We start from the raw sequence: 13084 nt of genomic DNA on the forward strand, positions 1-13084 counted from the left end.
TCCGGACATTGTGCTGCCTGCGGTGTGCGGTTCTCCAACACACTCGTCTCAGATCATTTCATCATATCATTATTTCATCTGTTCAACAGCTCTGAAAATCTCTAAATAATGGCCTTCCAGTATCCAAACGCCTGCAGGGAGGAATCAGTGGTGAGTGACTGAATGACAGAGAGAGAAAGAGGACATGAATGAAGGGATGGAAGGATGAATGAGAACTGAGACAGATGGGTGAATGACTGAAAGCGTGTTGAACTTGATGCATTAAAAAAACTACAACTAAAGCTGAAAAACTGCAGGTAACGTATTAATAAAAACGCTATGGGTGTACTTGAACTAAAATGAATGCAAAATACAAAAATGAGCACTAATTCAGAATCTACGACTACATGATTGGCGAATGAATAGATGAATAAAGAAATTAATTGATGAATGAATGATATTATAAATGAATCCACGAGAGATGAAAATAAATGAAAATAGAAGGATGACTAAATGAATGGATCATTGAGAGTCTGAATTAATGGATGAAAAAGAAAGAAATCAATAGAGGTCCTGTTTATTTCTCAAAATAGAAGAGAGAATTTAATGTTTTCTAATGTATAAATTAAAAATAAATAAATAGATGCAATAGGAAAATAAAGAAATAAATGACTTGATAAAACAAATATAAATGTAATCCTGAATTAATTTTTTAATGTTTTTTTTTCCTTTATGTATTTTCAGTATTTATTTTTTTTCTTTTTAACTTTTACTTACTTATTCTTTCATTTATTTCATATTTACGTAATTTATGTATTTATTCATTTTTAATTGTATTTATTCAAGCATTTATTTATTTATTTTTATACTCATTTATTCCCACATGTATTTATTTCTAGATTTATTTATTAATTAATTTATTTTTACTTTTCCATGTGCAATATGGAAATGAGCTCGTTAACTCATTGGTTGAGAGCTCACGTGTATATACAGTATACACTACATTTTGTTTTCTGAGACATGTTTGTGTTCTTGAAAGAAATTGCTCATCATGAAAAAATACACTTAAGCATTATTAATTAGCAAAGAAACTGGTTTCAAAAACACTGCCTCTCTGCTCATGTGTTGCATGTTTATATGTGTTATCAGGTGGATGACTATCATGGATGTAAAGTTCCTGACCCGTACAGCTGGCTGGAAGATCCTGACAGTGATAAAACACAGGTGATTTCCACACAACACTTTCCCACCCTCCTCTGAATCAGCATGTGATTTATGACTCTATATATTTGAGACTTGTGTGTGTTTCTGTGTCTCTCAGGCCTTTGTGAACGCTCAGAACCAGCTGACCCTGCCGTTCCTGGAGCAGTGTGAGATCAGAGACATCTTTAAGGATCGTATGACTGAACTCTATGACTACCCCAAATACAGCTGCCCCTTCAAACGCGGGAACAGGTGAGACAGGTGTTCACTGAAGACTCATAATAATAAAGGAATATAGTCTACCGATTAATGTGTTTACAATGGAAGGTTATGCATTGCAAAGAAATAAACATTACAATTATTATTATTTTAAATCTTACATGCCTCCAACTTTTTAATGGTAATACATCATATTTTCTGCAAAAAGAAGCACAACTATTTTCAACACTGATAATTAAGAGAAATGTTTCTTGAGCAGCAAATCAGCATATTAGAATGATTTCTGAATGATGGAGTAATGATGCTGAAAATTCAGTTCAAGTTAATTTGTATAGCGCTTTTCACGATACAAATCATTGCAAAGCAGCTTTACAGAAAATTAGGTTTTTCTACAATATATTTAGTAGTAGCTTATCAGTGGTGACTGTCAGACTCAGTTTATGTGCATATGGCAGAAATGTACGGAAAAATCTATTAAAGATTATGAGATGCATTATTTGAATGCTTTGCCAAAGAGATGTATCTTTAATCTAGATTTAAACAGAGAGAATGTGTCTGAACCCCGAACATTATCAGGAAGGCTATTCCAGAGTTTGGGAGCCAAATGTGAGAAAGCTCTACCTCCTTTAGTGGACTTTGCTATCTTAGGAACTACCAAAAGTCCAGCGTTTTGTGACCTTAGGGTGCGTGATGGGTTGTAGCGTGGTAGAAGGCTAGTTAGGTACGCAGGAGCTAAACCATTTAGGGCCTTATAGGTAAGTAATGATAATTTGTAACTGATACGGAACTTAATAGGTAGCCAGTGCAGAGACTGTAAAATTGGGGTAATATGATCATATTTTCTTGACCTGGTAAGAACTCTAGCTGCTGCATTTTGGACGACCTGTAGCTTGTTTATTGAAGAAGCAGGAAAATCACCTAGAAGTGCATTACAATAGTCCAGTCTAGAGGTCATGAATGCATGAACTAGAAACAGATAACATGTTTCGTAGCTTGGCAATGTTTCTTAGAGGTAAAAAATACTGTTTTTATAATATGGGAAATATGGTTTTCAAAAGACAAGTTGCTGTCTAATGTAACACCCAGATTTTTGACTGTAGAGGAAGTAACAGTGCATCCTTCTAGTTGCAAACTGTAGTCTACTAGATTCTGTGTACTGTTTTTACTCTGTCTTATCCGATTTTAATAGGAGAAAATTTACAAAATTTACATCTTTTACATTTTTAACACACTCTGTTTGCTTAGATAATTTTGAAGTTGCATCTGGTCATGTTGAAATGTATAGTTGAGTATCAGCATCAGCTAATAATATATTACCAAGAGGCAACATGTATATTGAAAATAGCAGAAAACCTAGGACAGATCCTTGTGGCACTCCATACTTTACTGGTGATAAATGAGATGGCTCCTCATTTAAATAAATGCCCTTGAATACCTGTATAGTTTTGTAATCTATCTATGAGTATGTAATGATCTATGGTGTCGAACGCAGCACTAAGATCAAGTAAGACTAGAAATGAGATGCAGCCTTGATCTGACGCAAGAAGCAGGTCATTTGTAATTTTAACAAGTGCAGTTTCTGTGCTATGGTGGGGCCTAAAACCTGACTGAAATTCTTCATACAGATCATTTTTGTACAGGAAGGTGCTCAACTGAGCAGACACAACTTTTTCTAAAATTTTAGACATAAATGGAAGATTTGAAATAGGCCTATAATTTGCCAGTGCACTAGGATCTAGTTTTGGTTTCTTAATAAGAGGCTTGATAACCGCCAGCTTGAATGGTTTTGGGACGTGACCTAAAGATAACGACGAGTTAATGATATTGAGAAGCGGTTCTTCGGCTACAGGTAACAAATCTTTCAGTAATTTAGTGGGTACAGGATCTAATAAACATGTTGTTGGTTTAGATACAGTGATAAGTTTATTTAGCTCTTCCTGTCCTATATTTGTAAAGCACTGCAGTTTATCTTTGGGTGCGATGGATGAAACTGAAGTGTTAGACGCTGTAGAATCTACATTTGTTATTGTATTTCTGATGTTATCTATTTTATCAGTGATGAAATTAATAAAGTCATTACTATTAAACTGTGAGAGAATATTTAGCTCGGGTGGCGTCTGGTTATTTGTTATCCTGTCTATAGCTGGACATATTGTTTTTCCCATGCAATACTAAAAAAAAATCAGCTTTGCATCACAAGAATAAATTACATTTTAAAATATATTCACTTGGAAAACAGTTATTTTAAGTGGTAATTATATAACTGTTTTTTGCTTTATTTTTGATCACAAAATGAAGTGAAGTGAAGTGACATTCAGCCAAGTATGGTGACCCATACTCAGAATTTGTGCTCTGCATTTAACCCATCTGAAGTGCACACACACAGAGCAGTGAACACACACACACACTGTGAACACACACCCGGAGCAGTGGGCAGCCATTTATGCTGCGGCACCCGGGGAGCAGTTGGGGGTTCGATGCCTTGCTCAAGGGCACCTAAGTCGTGGTATTGAAGGTGGAGAGAGAACTGTACATGCACTCCCCCCACCCACAATTCCTGCCGGCCCGGGACTCGAACTCACAACCTTTCGATTGGGAGTCCGACTCTCTAACCATTAAAAAAATTAATTATTCCAAACTGTTGACAGGTAGTGTTTGTGTGTATATTTTCTAAAGTTCTGCTCTAACAAACACAATTTTTTCTCCCTCTCATAGGTTTTTCCACTTTTACAACACTGGTCTGCAGAACCAGAGTGTTTTGTACATGCAGGAGAGCCTTGAGGCTGAGCCCAACGTGTTCCTGGACCCAAACACCTTCTCAGAGGACGGGACGGTAGCTTTACAAGGTGCTGGAAATATCTGTGTTTGTCTGACACCGTGTGATATCGCTGTAATGACTGTCAGCTAAGGCTTTTAGCTTATTCTCAGGTTATGTGTTCTCTGAGGATGGTGAGTACCTGGCGTACGGCACCAGCGCGAGTGGCTCCGACTGGGTTGAGATCCGGTTCTTGCAAGTGGACGGCGCCGTACTTCTGGAGGACCGACTGGAGAGGGTCAAATTCACCTGCATGTCCTGGACTCACGATGGAAAGGGACTCTTCTATAACTCTTATCCTGAGCAGGAAGGCAAGAGTGACGGTAAACACACACAAGCATGCACGATAAACATATTCACACATGCAGATGTTAGAGACAGTGTTATGTTTGTTATTCACATACTTTGAGTAATTATTAATATTTTGTAATAGCAATTTATTTTTTTTAATTTTCAGTTTTCATTTTAAGCTTTTGTCATTTTTATTAGTTTTTTCAAATATTTTTATTTAGCTTTATTTTATTTGTATTTCAATATTTGTTTGAATGCTTTCAGCAGTTAAAACTAAACTTTAGTTGCCAAGGCAAAATTAAAAAATTTAGGGTTTTATTATTTTTAAGGTTTTTATTTAACTTTTATATTATATTTTATTTTAAACTTTATTTCAATCACCAAAAACAATTTCAATAGCTTTAGTACCGTATTTTCCGCACTATAAGGCGCACCTTCAATGAATGGCCTATTTCAGAACTGTTTTCATATATAGGGCGCACCGGATTATAAGGCGCATAGAATAAAAGATACTGCAGTCAAACGTTTGACTGGGTTGGCGTTATGCATCCACTAGATGGAGCTGTGCTAAAGGGAATGTCAACATTTTGACAGAGCGCCTTGATCCATATATAAGGCGCTCCGGATTATAAGGCGCACTGTCATTTTTTTGAGAAAATTAAAGGATTTTAAGTGCCCCTTATAGTGTGGAAAATACGGTAGTATAATTTAAATATTATATTAGTATTGATTAATATTTTGTATTTTTGAAATATTTCTGTTTAGCTTCAATTAAAGTTTTTCATCTAATATTTGTTTTTTTTCCGGTGTTTTTTTAAATTTTATTTACATTTTTAATAGCTTTAGAAGTATTCAGATAACATTTTTCTATTTTTTTAAAATTAATAAATGTAATAAATATATATTTCTATTTAGCATTCATTTTTGTTTTAGCATTTTTTGCACTTAACTGAACAGAAGTTTTTTTTTTTTTTTTAGTATAATTCGGTAACACTTTAGAACAGGTAACACCTATTAGTTGCTTATTAGCATGCATATTACTAGAATATTAGCCATGTATTAGTGCTAAATAAGAACATATTAATGCATTGTTCTACCGGACCTTATTCTACATCCTAATCTTACCCAATACCTAAACCTAACAACTACCTTACTAACTATTAATAAGCAGCAAATTAAGAATTTATTGAGAGAAATGTCGTAGTTAATAGTTAAAAAGTGTTACCTATTCTAAAGGGTTACCTATAGTTCTATATTATAATTTATTTAAGCTTTTTGAAAAAAAAAAAAAAAGTTACATTATTTCAGTACTTAACAGCTTTAGTAGTTTTATTCAATGCTATATCAGTATTTAATAATATGTTGTAATTATATATATATATATATATATATATATATATATATATATATATATATATATATATTTATATATATATATATATATATAATATTATTATTATTATTATTCTGTTTAGCTTTTATTTTCAAACTTTTAATTCAATTCAAACACTTAATAAAAAATTGGTTTAGGTTAATGTTTTTCATATTTCTACCTAATATTTTATTTCAGTTTTTAATAGCTTTAGTATTATTATTCATTGCTATAATAGGAATAAATAGTTTTTTGTTTTAAATAATTATATTTTGCTTTAATTTATTTTGATTTTAGTAATTTTAGCACTTTAACCTAAATTTTTTTTCTAATTTTCTTAGTTTTTCACATAATATTTATATTATATTTTATTTCAATCACTGAAAATGATTTTTAATAAGGTCTAACTTGTTAACTTTAGTTAATGCAAACTAACATTTAATAACAATGAGCAATACATTTGTTTATGTATTATTTATTACTCTAATGAAAGTTAATAAAAATACTACTGTTCATTGTTAATTCGTGTCAGCTCAGGTCCAAGCTTCAACTTTATTAGTCATGTGCACAAAAAGTCATGTGACATTGTATATTGATATGCTTGAAATGCATAGTAAATGTTGTAATGAACATTAACAGAAATTAAGAAATGCTTTCATTTCAGTATTTTTCATTCTTAGTTCATGTTAACTGGGTTTCTGCATTAGTTTCAGTTACCAATAACAACATGGGTAAGAGATCTTGAGTCTGTCTGTCTCTCAGGCACTGAGACGTCCACTAACCTGCACCAGAAGTTGTACTATCACGTGTTGGGAACCCCTCAGTCTCAGGACGTCCTGTGTGCTGAATTTCCTGATCAGCCGAAATGGATGAGCGGTGCTGAGGTAACAAACCCACACTAAATGGTGCCTCATTTCTGGTTGTGTTATGAGGTGAATAACGTATGTGTGTGTGTTTTCAGGTGTCTGATGACGGCCGTTATGTGCTGTTGTCCATCCAAGAGGGCTGTGACCCCGTCAACAGACTGTGGTACTGTGACCTGAACGACGTGCCGCAGGGAATCACTGGTACAGACACACAGAAACATTATTTTTCAGACTAAAATGCTTGTTTTCCACTGCCAGGATCTCATGTATATCTTAATGATGACAGGATTGCTGCCATGGGTGAAGCTGATCGATAACTTCGATGCAGAGTATGAATACGTCACAAATGAAGGAACTGTTTTCACCTTCAAAACCAACCTGGACGCTCCTCAGTATCGACTCATCAACGTTGACTTCGCCCAGCCGAACATGGAGCCCAGCCAGTGGAAAGAGCTCATTCCCCAACACGACAAAGACGTCATCGGTGAGCAGAGATGATTTTTCTTTTTAAATCACGTCAATACAGAACTCACTGTCTTTACTTTCTCAATGAATGTCCATGTCTTTTTGAGTCTGATTCATCTGCAAGTCACTGAAAAATATATGTTTTCATGATCTCATAATTAAAATGTAATTACTTTTTCACTTTTACCTTTCCCACAGAAATATGTCACATTATGGAATTTAAATGTCGCACATTTAGTTTCTTTAAACTCTATTCAATTTAATTTATTTTCTTGATTTAAAAATAATAATATAAGTTGTATTTTTTTATTTATATTGGTCAAAAGTTTGAATAATTGACCTTTTTTTTTTTTTTTTTTTTTTTTTTTAAATAAGTCTTTTCTACTCACCAAACCTGCATTTATTTGATTAAAAATACAGTAAAAACAGTAATATTGTGAAATATTATTACAATTTAAAATAAGTATTTTCTATTTGATTATATTTAAAAATGTAATTTATTGCTGCGATCAAAGCTGAATTTTCAGCATCACTACACCAGTGTCACATGATCTTCATGCTGATGTACAACTCAATTATCATTGGTTCTTTTTTTATAAATGTTAAAAACGGTTTTTGCAGCTTTGTGAAGAAAATAATGTTTTTTAAGATTAAAGAACAACATTTATTTGAAATAGAAATCTTTTGTAACAATATAAATATCATAGGATTGCTTTGTAACAAAGTCGTGCAGAGTGCAATCTGTGTCTCAGAGATGTTGGGGTGTGTGTGTGTAATCTGTGCTGAATAGAAGTATTATTTTTTTTAACCCTTACATAACCAAAACTTTTATATGTATACACACACATACTTTTATACTTATATTTCTAGACATTTATTTGTATTACATTGTTTTTATTATTTTAAATAATATCAATAGCATTTAGTCAGTGGTGTGTTATGATGTTAATGATCTGTGAACTATAGTTTCTCTCTCTCCCTCTCTTTCAGTGTTTGCTACCTGTACATACTCCAAGTTCCTGTTTGTGTGTTTCCTCCATGACGTGAAGAACGTGTTGAAGATGTTCCATCTGTTCTCGGGGGAGGAGATCCGCACTTTTCCGCTGGACGTCGGCTCGATTGTGGGCTTCACTGGGAGGAAGAAAGACTCTGAGATCTTCTACAGCTTCACCTCGTTTCTCTCTCCAGGTCCGTCGAGATTCAGAAGCTTCTGAAATGAAGCACTTTGGTCCTTAAAGGGACAGTTCACACCAAAATGAAAATTGGCATAATTTAGTCACCCTCAGTTTGTTCAAAACCTGTATGAGTTTCTGTCTTCTGTTTAACAGTTTACAAATAAAATTGACTTCCATGTTATGGAAAAAATACTGTGGAAGTCAATGGCTATTGCAACGTTTTGATTACCAACATTCTTCAACAGAAATAAAGAAACTCATACAGGTTTGGAACAACATGAATTTTCCATTTTCAGCGAGCTATCCCTTTAATAACTCCTAAATAACAAACAGGTAATATTGTAAAAGTTGTGTATTGAATACAGTGTGATGTGTTTTTCTGCAGCGATCATCTATCACTGTGATTTGACTCAGGAGCCGCTGCAGCCGCATGTCTTCAGAGAAGTCACAGTGAAGGGTTTCAGTCCTGCTGACTACCAGACCACTCAGGTACAGCCAGACGCTTGCAGACGCTTCATCTGTCTGTCTGCAGGAAGATTGCCTTCACTTCATATCTGCTTGTTTCTTACAGGTCTTCTATCCCAGTAAAGACGGCACCCAAATCCCAATGTTTATTGTCCATAAGAAAGGACTCGAGTTGGATGGTTCCCATCCTGCCTTCCTGTACGGATACGGAGGTTTCAACATTTCCATCACACCCAGCTACAGGTGCAACACAAACCGAACACAGAAACATCCATCTGATGCACTACTCGCATCTCTCTTCTGTTCTTGTAAACGTCTGTCTCTCACCGTCTGTGTTTCAGTGTTTCTCGGCTGATATTCGTCAGGCATCTGGGAGGAGTTTTAGCTGTCGCTAATATCAGAGGAGGTGGAGAGTATGGAGAGACGTGGCATAAAGGCATGTGACTGTAATTCTGGAGGTTATCAGGGAATGATCTGCACTTTTATATGTTCATAATAGAATACGAGCAAATTGTATGCATTGTATATATGGCTTCCATTTGTTTTAATAGTACACTATTATAATTTTTTTTATAAAGAAATTAACACTTTTATTCAGCAAGGATGCATTAAATTGATTAAAGGCGAAATTAAAATTAATATAGAGAACATAATTTATGTGAAATTGAAACATTTTGTAATATATAATCACAAAATCCTGAAGTAAAATGCATCACTTGTTTCTACAAAAATGTGAAACTTTTTTTCAACATTGATAATGATCATAAATGTGTCTTGAGCAGCCAATCAGCATATTAGAATGATTTCTGAAGATCATGTGACACTGAAGACTGGAGGAATGATGCTGAAAATACAGCTGTGCATCACAGGAATAAATTACATTTTAAAATATATTCAAATAGAAAGCAGTTATTTTCGTAATATTAATGATTAACTGTATTTTTGATTAAATAAATGTAAGCTTGGTAGGGCAGAAGAGACTTCTTTAAAACAAATCTTAGTGTACATGCTACATTGATAGTATGCATAGTATGATCTCTTTCGTCTCTCTTCCTGTGCAGCCGGGATGCTGGCCAATAAGCAGAACTGTTTCACTGACTTTCAGTGTGCAGCTGAGTATCTGATAAAGGAGGGTTACACTTCCCCCAATAAAATCACCATCAATGGAGGCTCCAACGGAGGGCTGCTCGTGGGTATGACACACACACATTTATATATATATATATATGTATATATATGTACAAAGGTTTGCATTCTCTTGGTTCTAAATCTCCACCCTCTCCTGCAGCGGCGTGTGTGAATCAGAGGCCGGATCTGTTCGGCTGTGCTGTGGCTCAGGTCGGCGTCATGGACATGTTAAAGTTTCATAAGTTCACCATCGGTCACGCCTGGACCACTGATTTTGGCTGCTCGGAAATCAAAGAGCAATTTGATTGGTTAATCAAGTAAGTTTACTTCTACTTGCTACAGTGATGCACAGATAGATTTAATTTGCTACTTTTATAGAAGCACTCCACTTTAGACTTTGCGTTACGGGGGAAGTCGTGGCCTGGTGGTTAGAGAATCGGACTCCCAATCGAAGGGTTGTGGGTTCGAGTCCCGGGCCGGCAGGAATTGTGGGTGGGGGGAGTGTATGTACAGTTCTCTCACCACCCTCAATACCACGACTGAGGTGCCCTTGAGCAAGGCACCGAACCCCCAACTGCTCCCCGGGCGCCGCAGCATAAATGGCTGCCCACTGCTCCGGGTGTGTGTTCACAGTGTGTGTGTGTGTTCACTGCTCTGTGTGTGTGCATTTCAGATGGGTTAAATGCAGAGCACAAATTCTGAGTATGGGTCACCATACTTGGCCGAATGTCACTTCACTCACTTCACTTACTGTGATTTTACCTTATTAACTGGTAAAAATCATTGTACTGCACAGCGTCAAGTGGATTTTATAGAATGTGGCAAGAGCAATATAGTTAAAATAATTTATGCATTTATTAGTATACCTTAATTTAAATTTTTTTTTCATTACTATTAATATATTATGTTGTCGTTGTTAACTAAACTGTTAAATCACTTTCAATAATTGAAATAAAGTTTAAATCAAATATAAAAATTAAATGAAAAATGTTGTCTTGGTAACTAATTAAAATTTGAAGTAGTAAAAATGTTAAGGAACTAAATAGAATATAAAAACTATGAAAATTACAAAGCACATAAATTTACAAAAACCTAACTAAAATGAATGTTAAAATTAAATAGCTAATTTCAAATATTAATAAATACTACAATAGATTATAAATAAAGTAACTAAAACTAAAATAACACTGATTATATACCTATAAACTTAGAATTTTTATTTTCAATACTGCTTGTGGAGTTTTAGATTCACTAATTGAATATTTTGCAACTGAGTATTTTTATTATTATTATTATTTTATTTTATTCAGCATTTTATTTTATTGTGTGTGTGTTCATTTTATCCGCTTGTCAATGATGAATCAAATTCTGTTTCCGGGTCCAAGCCCCCCTCCATTTCAACTGTATTTCAACCATTTATGATCACTATTTATTCAATTGTTTTATCATTTTTAATATGCAGCGTTGTTAACTAAAACTATTAAATAGTTTTCAGTTATTAAAATAAAGCTGTATTTAAAAAATACTTTTTTTTTAATGTTGCCTTGGCAAGTCACTTAAGTAAATAAAATCTATATAAATATATATATCATATCTTAATAATTCAGAAAAGATTAAGATTTGGTATGGAGATAAAAACATTAGGATCATGATTTTTCTGTAGTACTACAGCATAACATATTAACATAACATAACTGCAAAAACGCTCATCTGTTCTGAATTTAAAGAGCTGTAAACGTTCTGACCCTGCAGGTATTCTCCTCTTCACAATATCCGTGTCCCAGAAGCTGACGGGGTTCAGTATCCCGCCGTATTGTTGTTAACGGGTGACCATGATGACCGCGTGGTGCCACTGCACTCGCTCAAATATATCGCCACACTGCAGAGTGTGATCGGTCAGTGGCCCGGCCAGTCAAACCCTCTCTTTATCTACGTGGACACAAAGTCGGGCCATGGCGCAGGAAAGCCCACCAGTAAAGTCATTCAGGAGGTGGCCGACACATACGCATTCATCGCTCGCTGCTTGAACCTCAGCTGGATCGAATAAAATGAACCTCCTCTAAGCTGTTCCTCTACTCTTGCAGGTTTTTCTTCTTAAGGTTTAATTTCCTGTTTGCTCTCCTGTTCACTGAGCTATTCATCTTTCTGGGTCTCTGTCTTTCCCACTTCTACAGGGTTTTATTATACAATGTGTTACATGCAAGTACAAACAGTCCAGTGTTGGTTGAAAACTTTAACCTGAACCACATTAATGACTGATTTCATATCAATTCACCATGTGTCATGGCTGTGTATGAGATACACTTAGGAAATATTATAATTACTGAGGTCAAGGGGTGAAGTGTCATAACCTCTCCAGCACTTTACCAGAACTGTATTTATTTGACGACGGGAAGACATGAACAGTTTACGGATCACTACATCACTTCAATGTACAGCACCCATCAAGAAATTTGTCTGCAAGTGCACATTCACATTTCACACTTTACCCCCAAAACTAAAAGAAATAAATGTTTTTTTTTTCTTTTTTGTACTGTTACTTTATTTTTATGGTAGTTCATTTAAAATAGTCTTCAAATGTTATGGATTTTGTCCAGACATGTTTCCCGGTAATCTCAGAGGTGATTCTTATTACTAAATATGAGAACAATACATTTTTAAAATTCAAATCGGCATAAATTATATAAATGCTCTGCAATAATTATTTTTTCCATTACTGTAATGACTGAGTTTTTGCATACGGTATTGAGAACTGGAGAGGAAGATTGCTCTAAATTGTCATGAAAATAACATTTCTTTTGATTGGAGTTGAAATATAAGCTGAGCATGTTTATTAATGCAAGATTCACCCTGTTTGTGAGTGTGTGTGAATGAGCTCTTGACTGAAATCTGTTTCTACCTCCACATTTATGCAGATTGTTTTATCTTTGAAGGGGAAAACTAACAAAATAACCTAGTACAATAAAACACATTTGAACGTGAATATGATGTGTGTGTTCAGTAAGATGATCAAAACGTTTTCTTTTAACGTACGGTGCTTTTGCAGAATAATTATAGCCTTTAGAATGCTTTAAAAAAATTATATAGAGATATTATTAACTTCATC

At 34.6% G+C, this 13084-nt stretch overlaps 1 protein-coding gene across 1 annotated transcript; it reads left to right on the top strand.

Moving 5' to 3' along the window:
* LOC132092122 (prolyl endopeptidase-like) lies at positions 1–12961 on the top strand. Its single transcript, XM_059498208.1, has 15 exons — positions 1–150; positions 1129–1203; positions 1301–1434; positions 4117–4247; positions 4330–4539; positions 6642–6763; positions 6841–6946; positions 7032–7229; positions 8201–8398; positions 8771–8874; positions 8957–9093; positions 9192–9286; positions 9912–10043; positions 10139–10295; positions 11731–12961. Exons 1-15 carry the CDS (start codon positions 109–111, stop codon positions 12023–12025), a joined length of 2136 nt encoding a protein of 711 aa, XP_059354191.1. The 5' UTR covers positions 1–108; the 3' UTR covers positions 12026–12961.
* The last annotated feature ends 123 nt before the right edge of the window (positions 12962–13084 follow it).

This window comes from Carassius carassius, chromosome 18, assembly GCF_963082965.1.
Source record: "Carassius carassius chromosome 18, fCarCar2.1, whole genome shotgun sequence".
Lineage (NCBI taxonomy): Eukaryota > Metazoa > Chordata > Actinopteri > Cypriniformes > Cyprinidae > Carassius > Carassius carassius.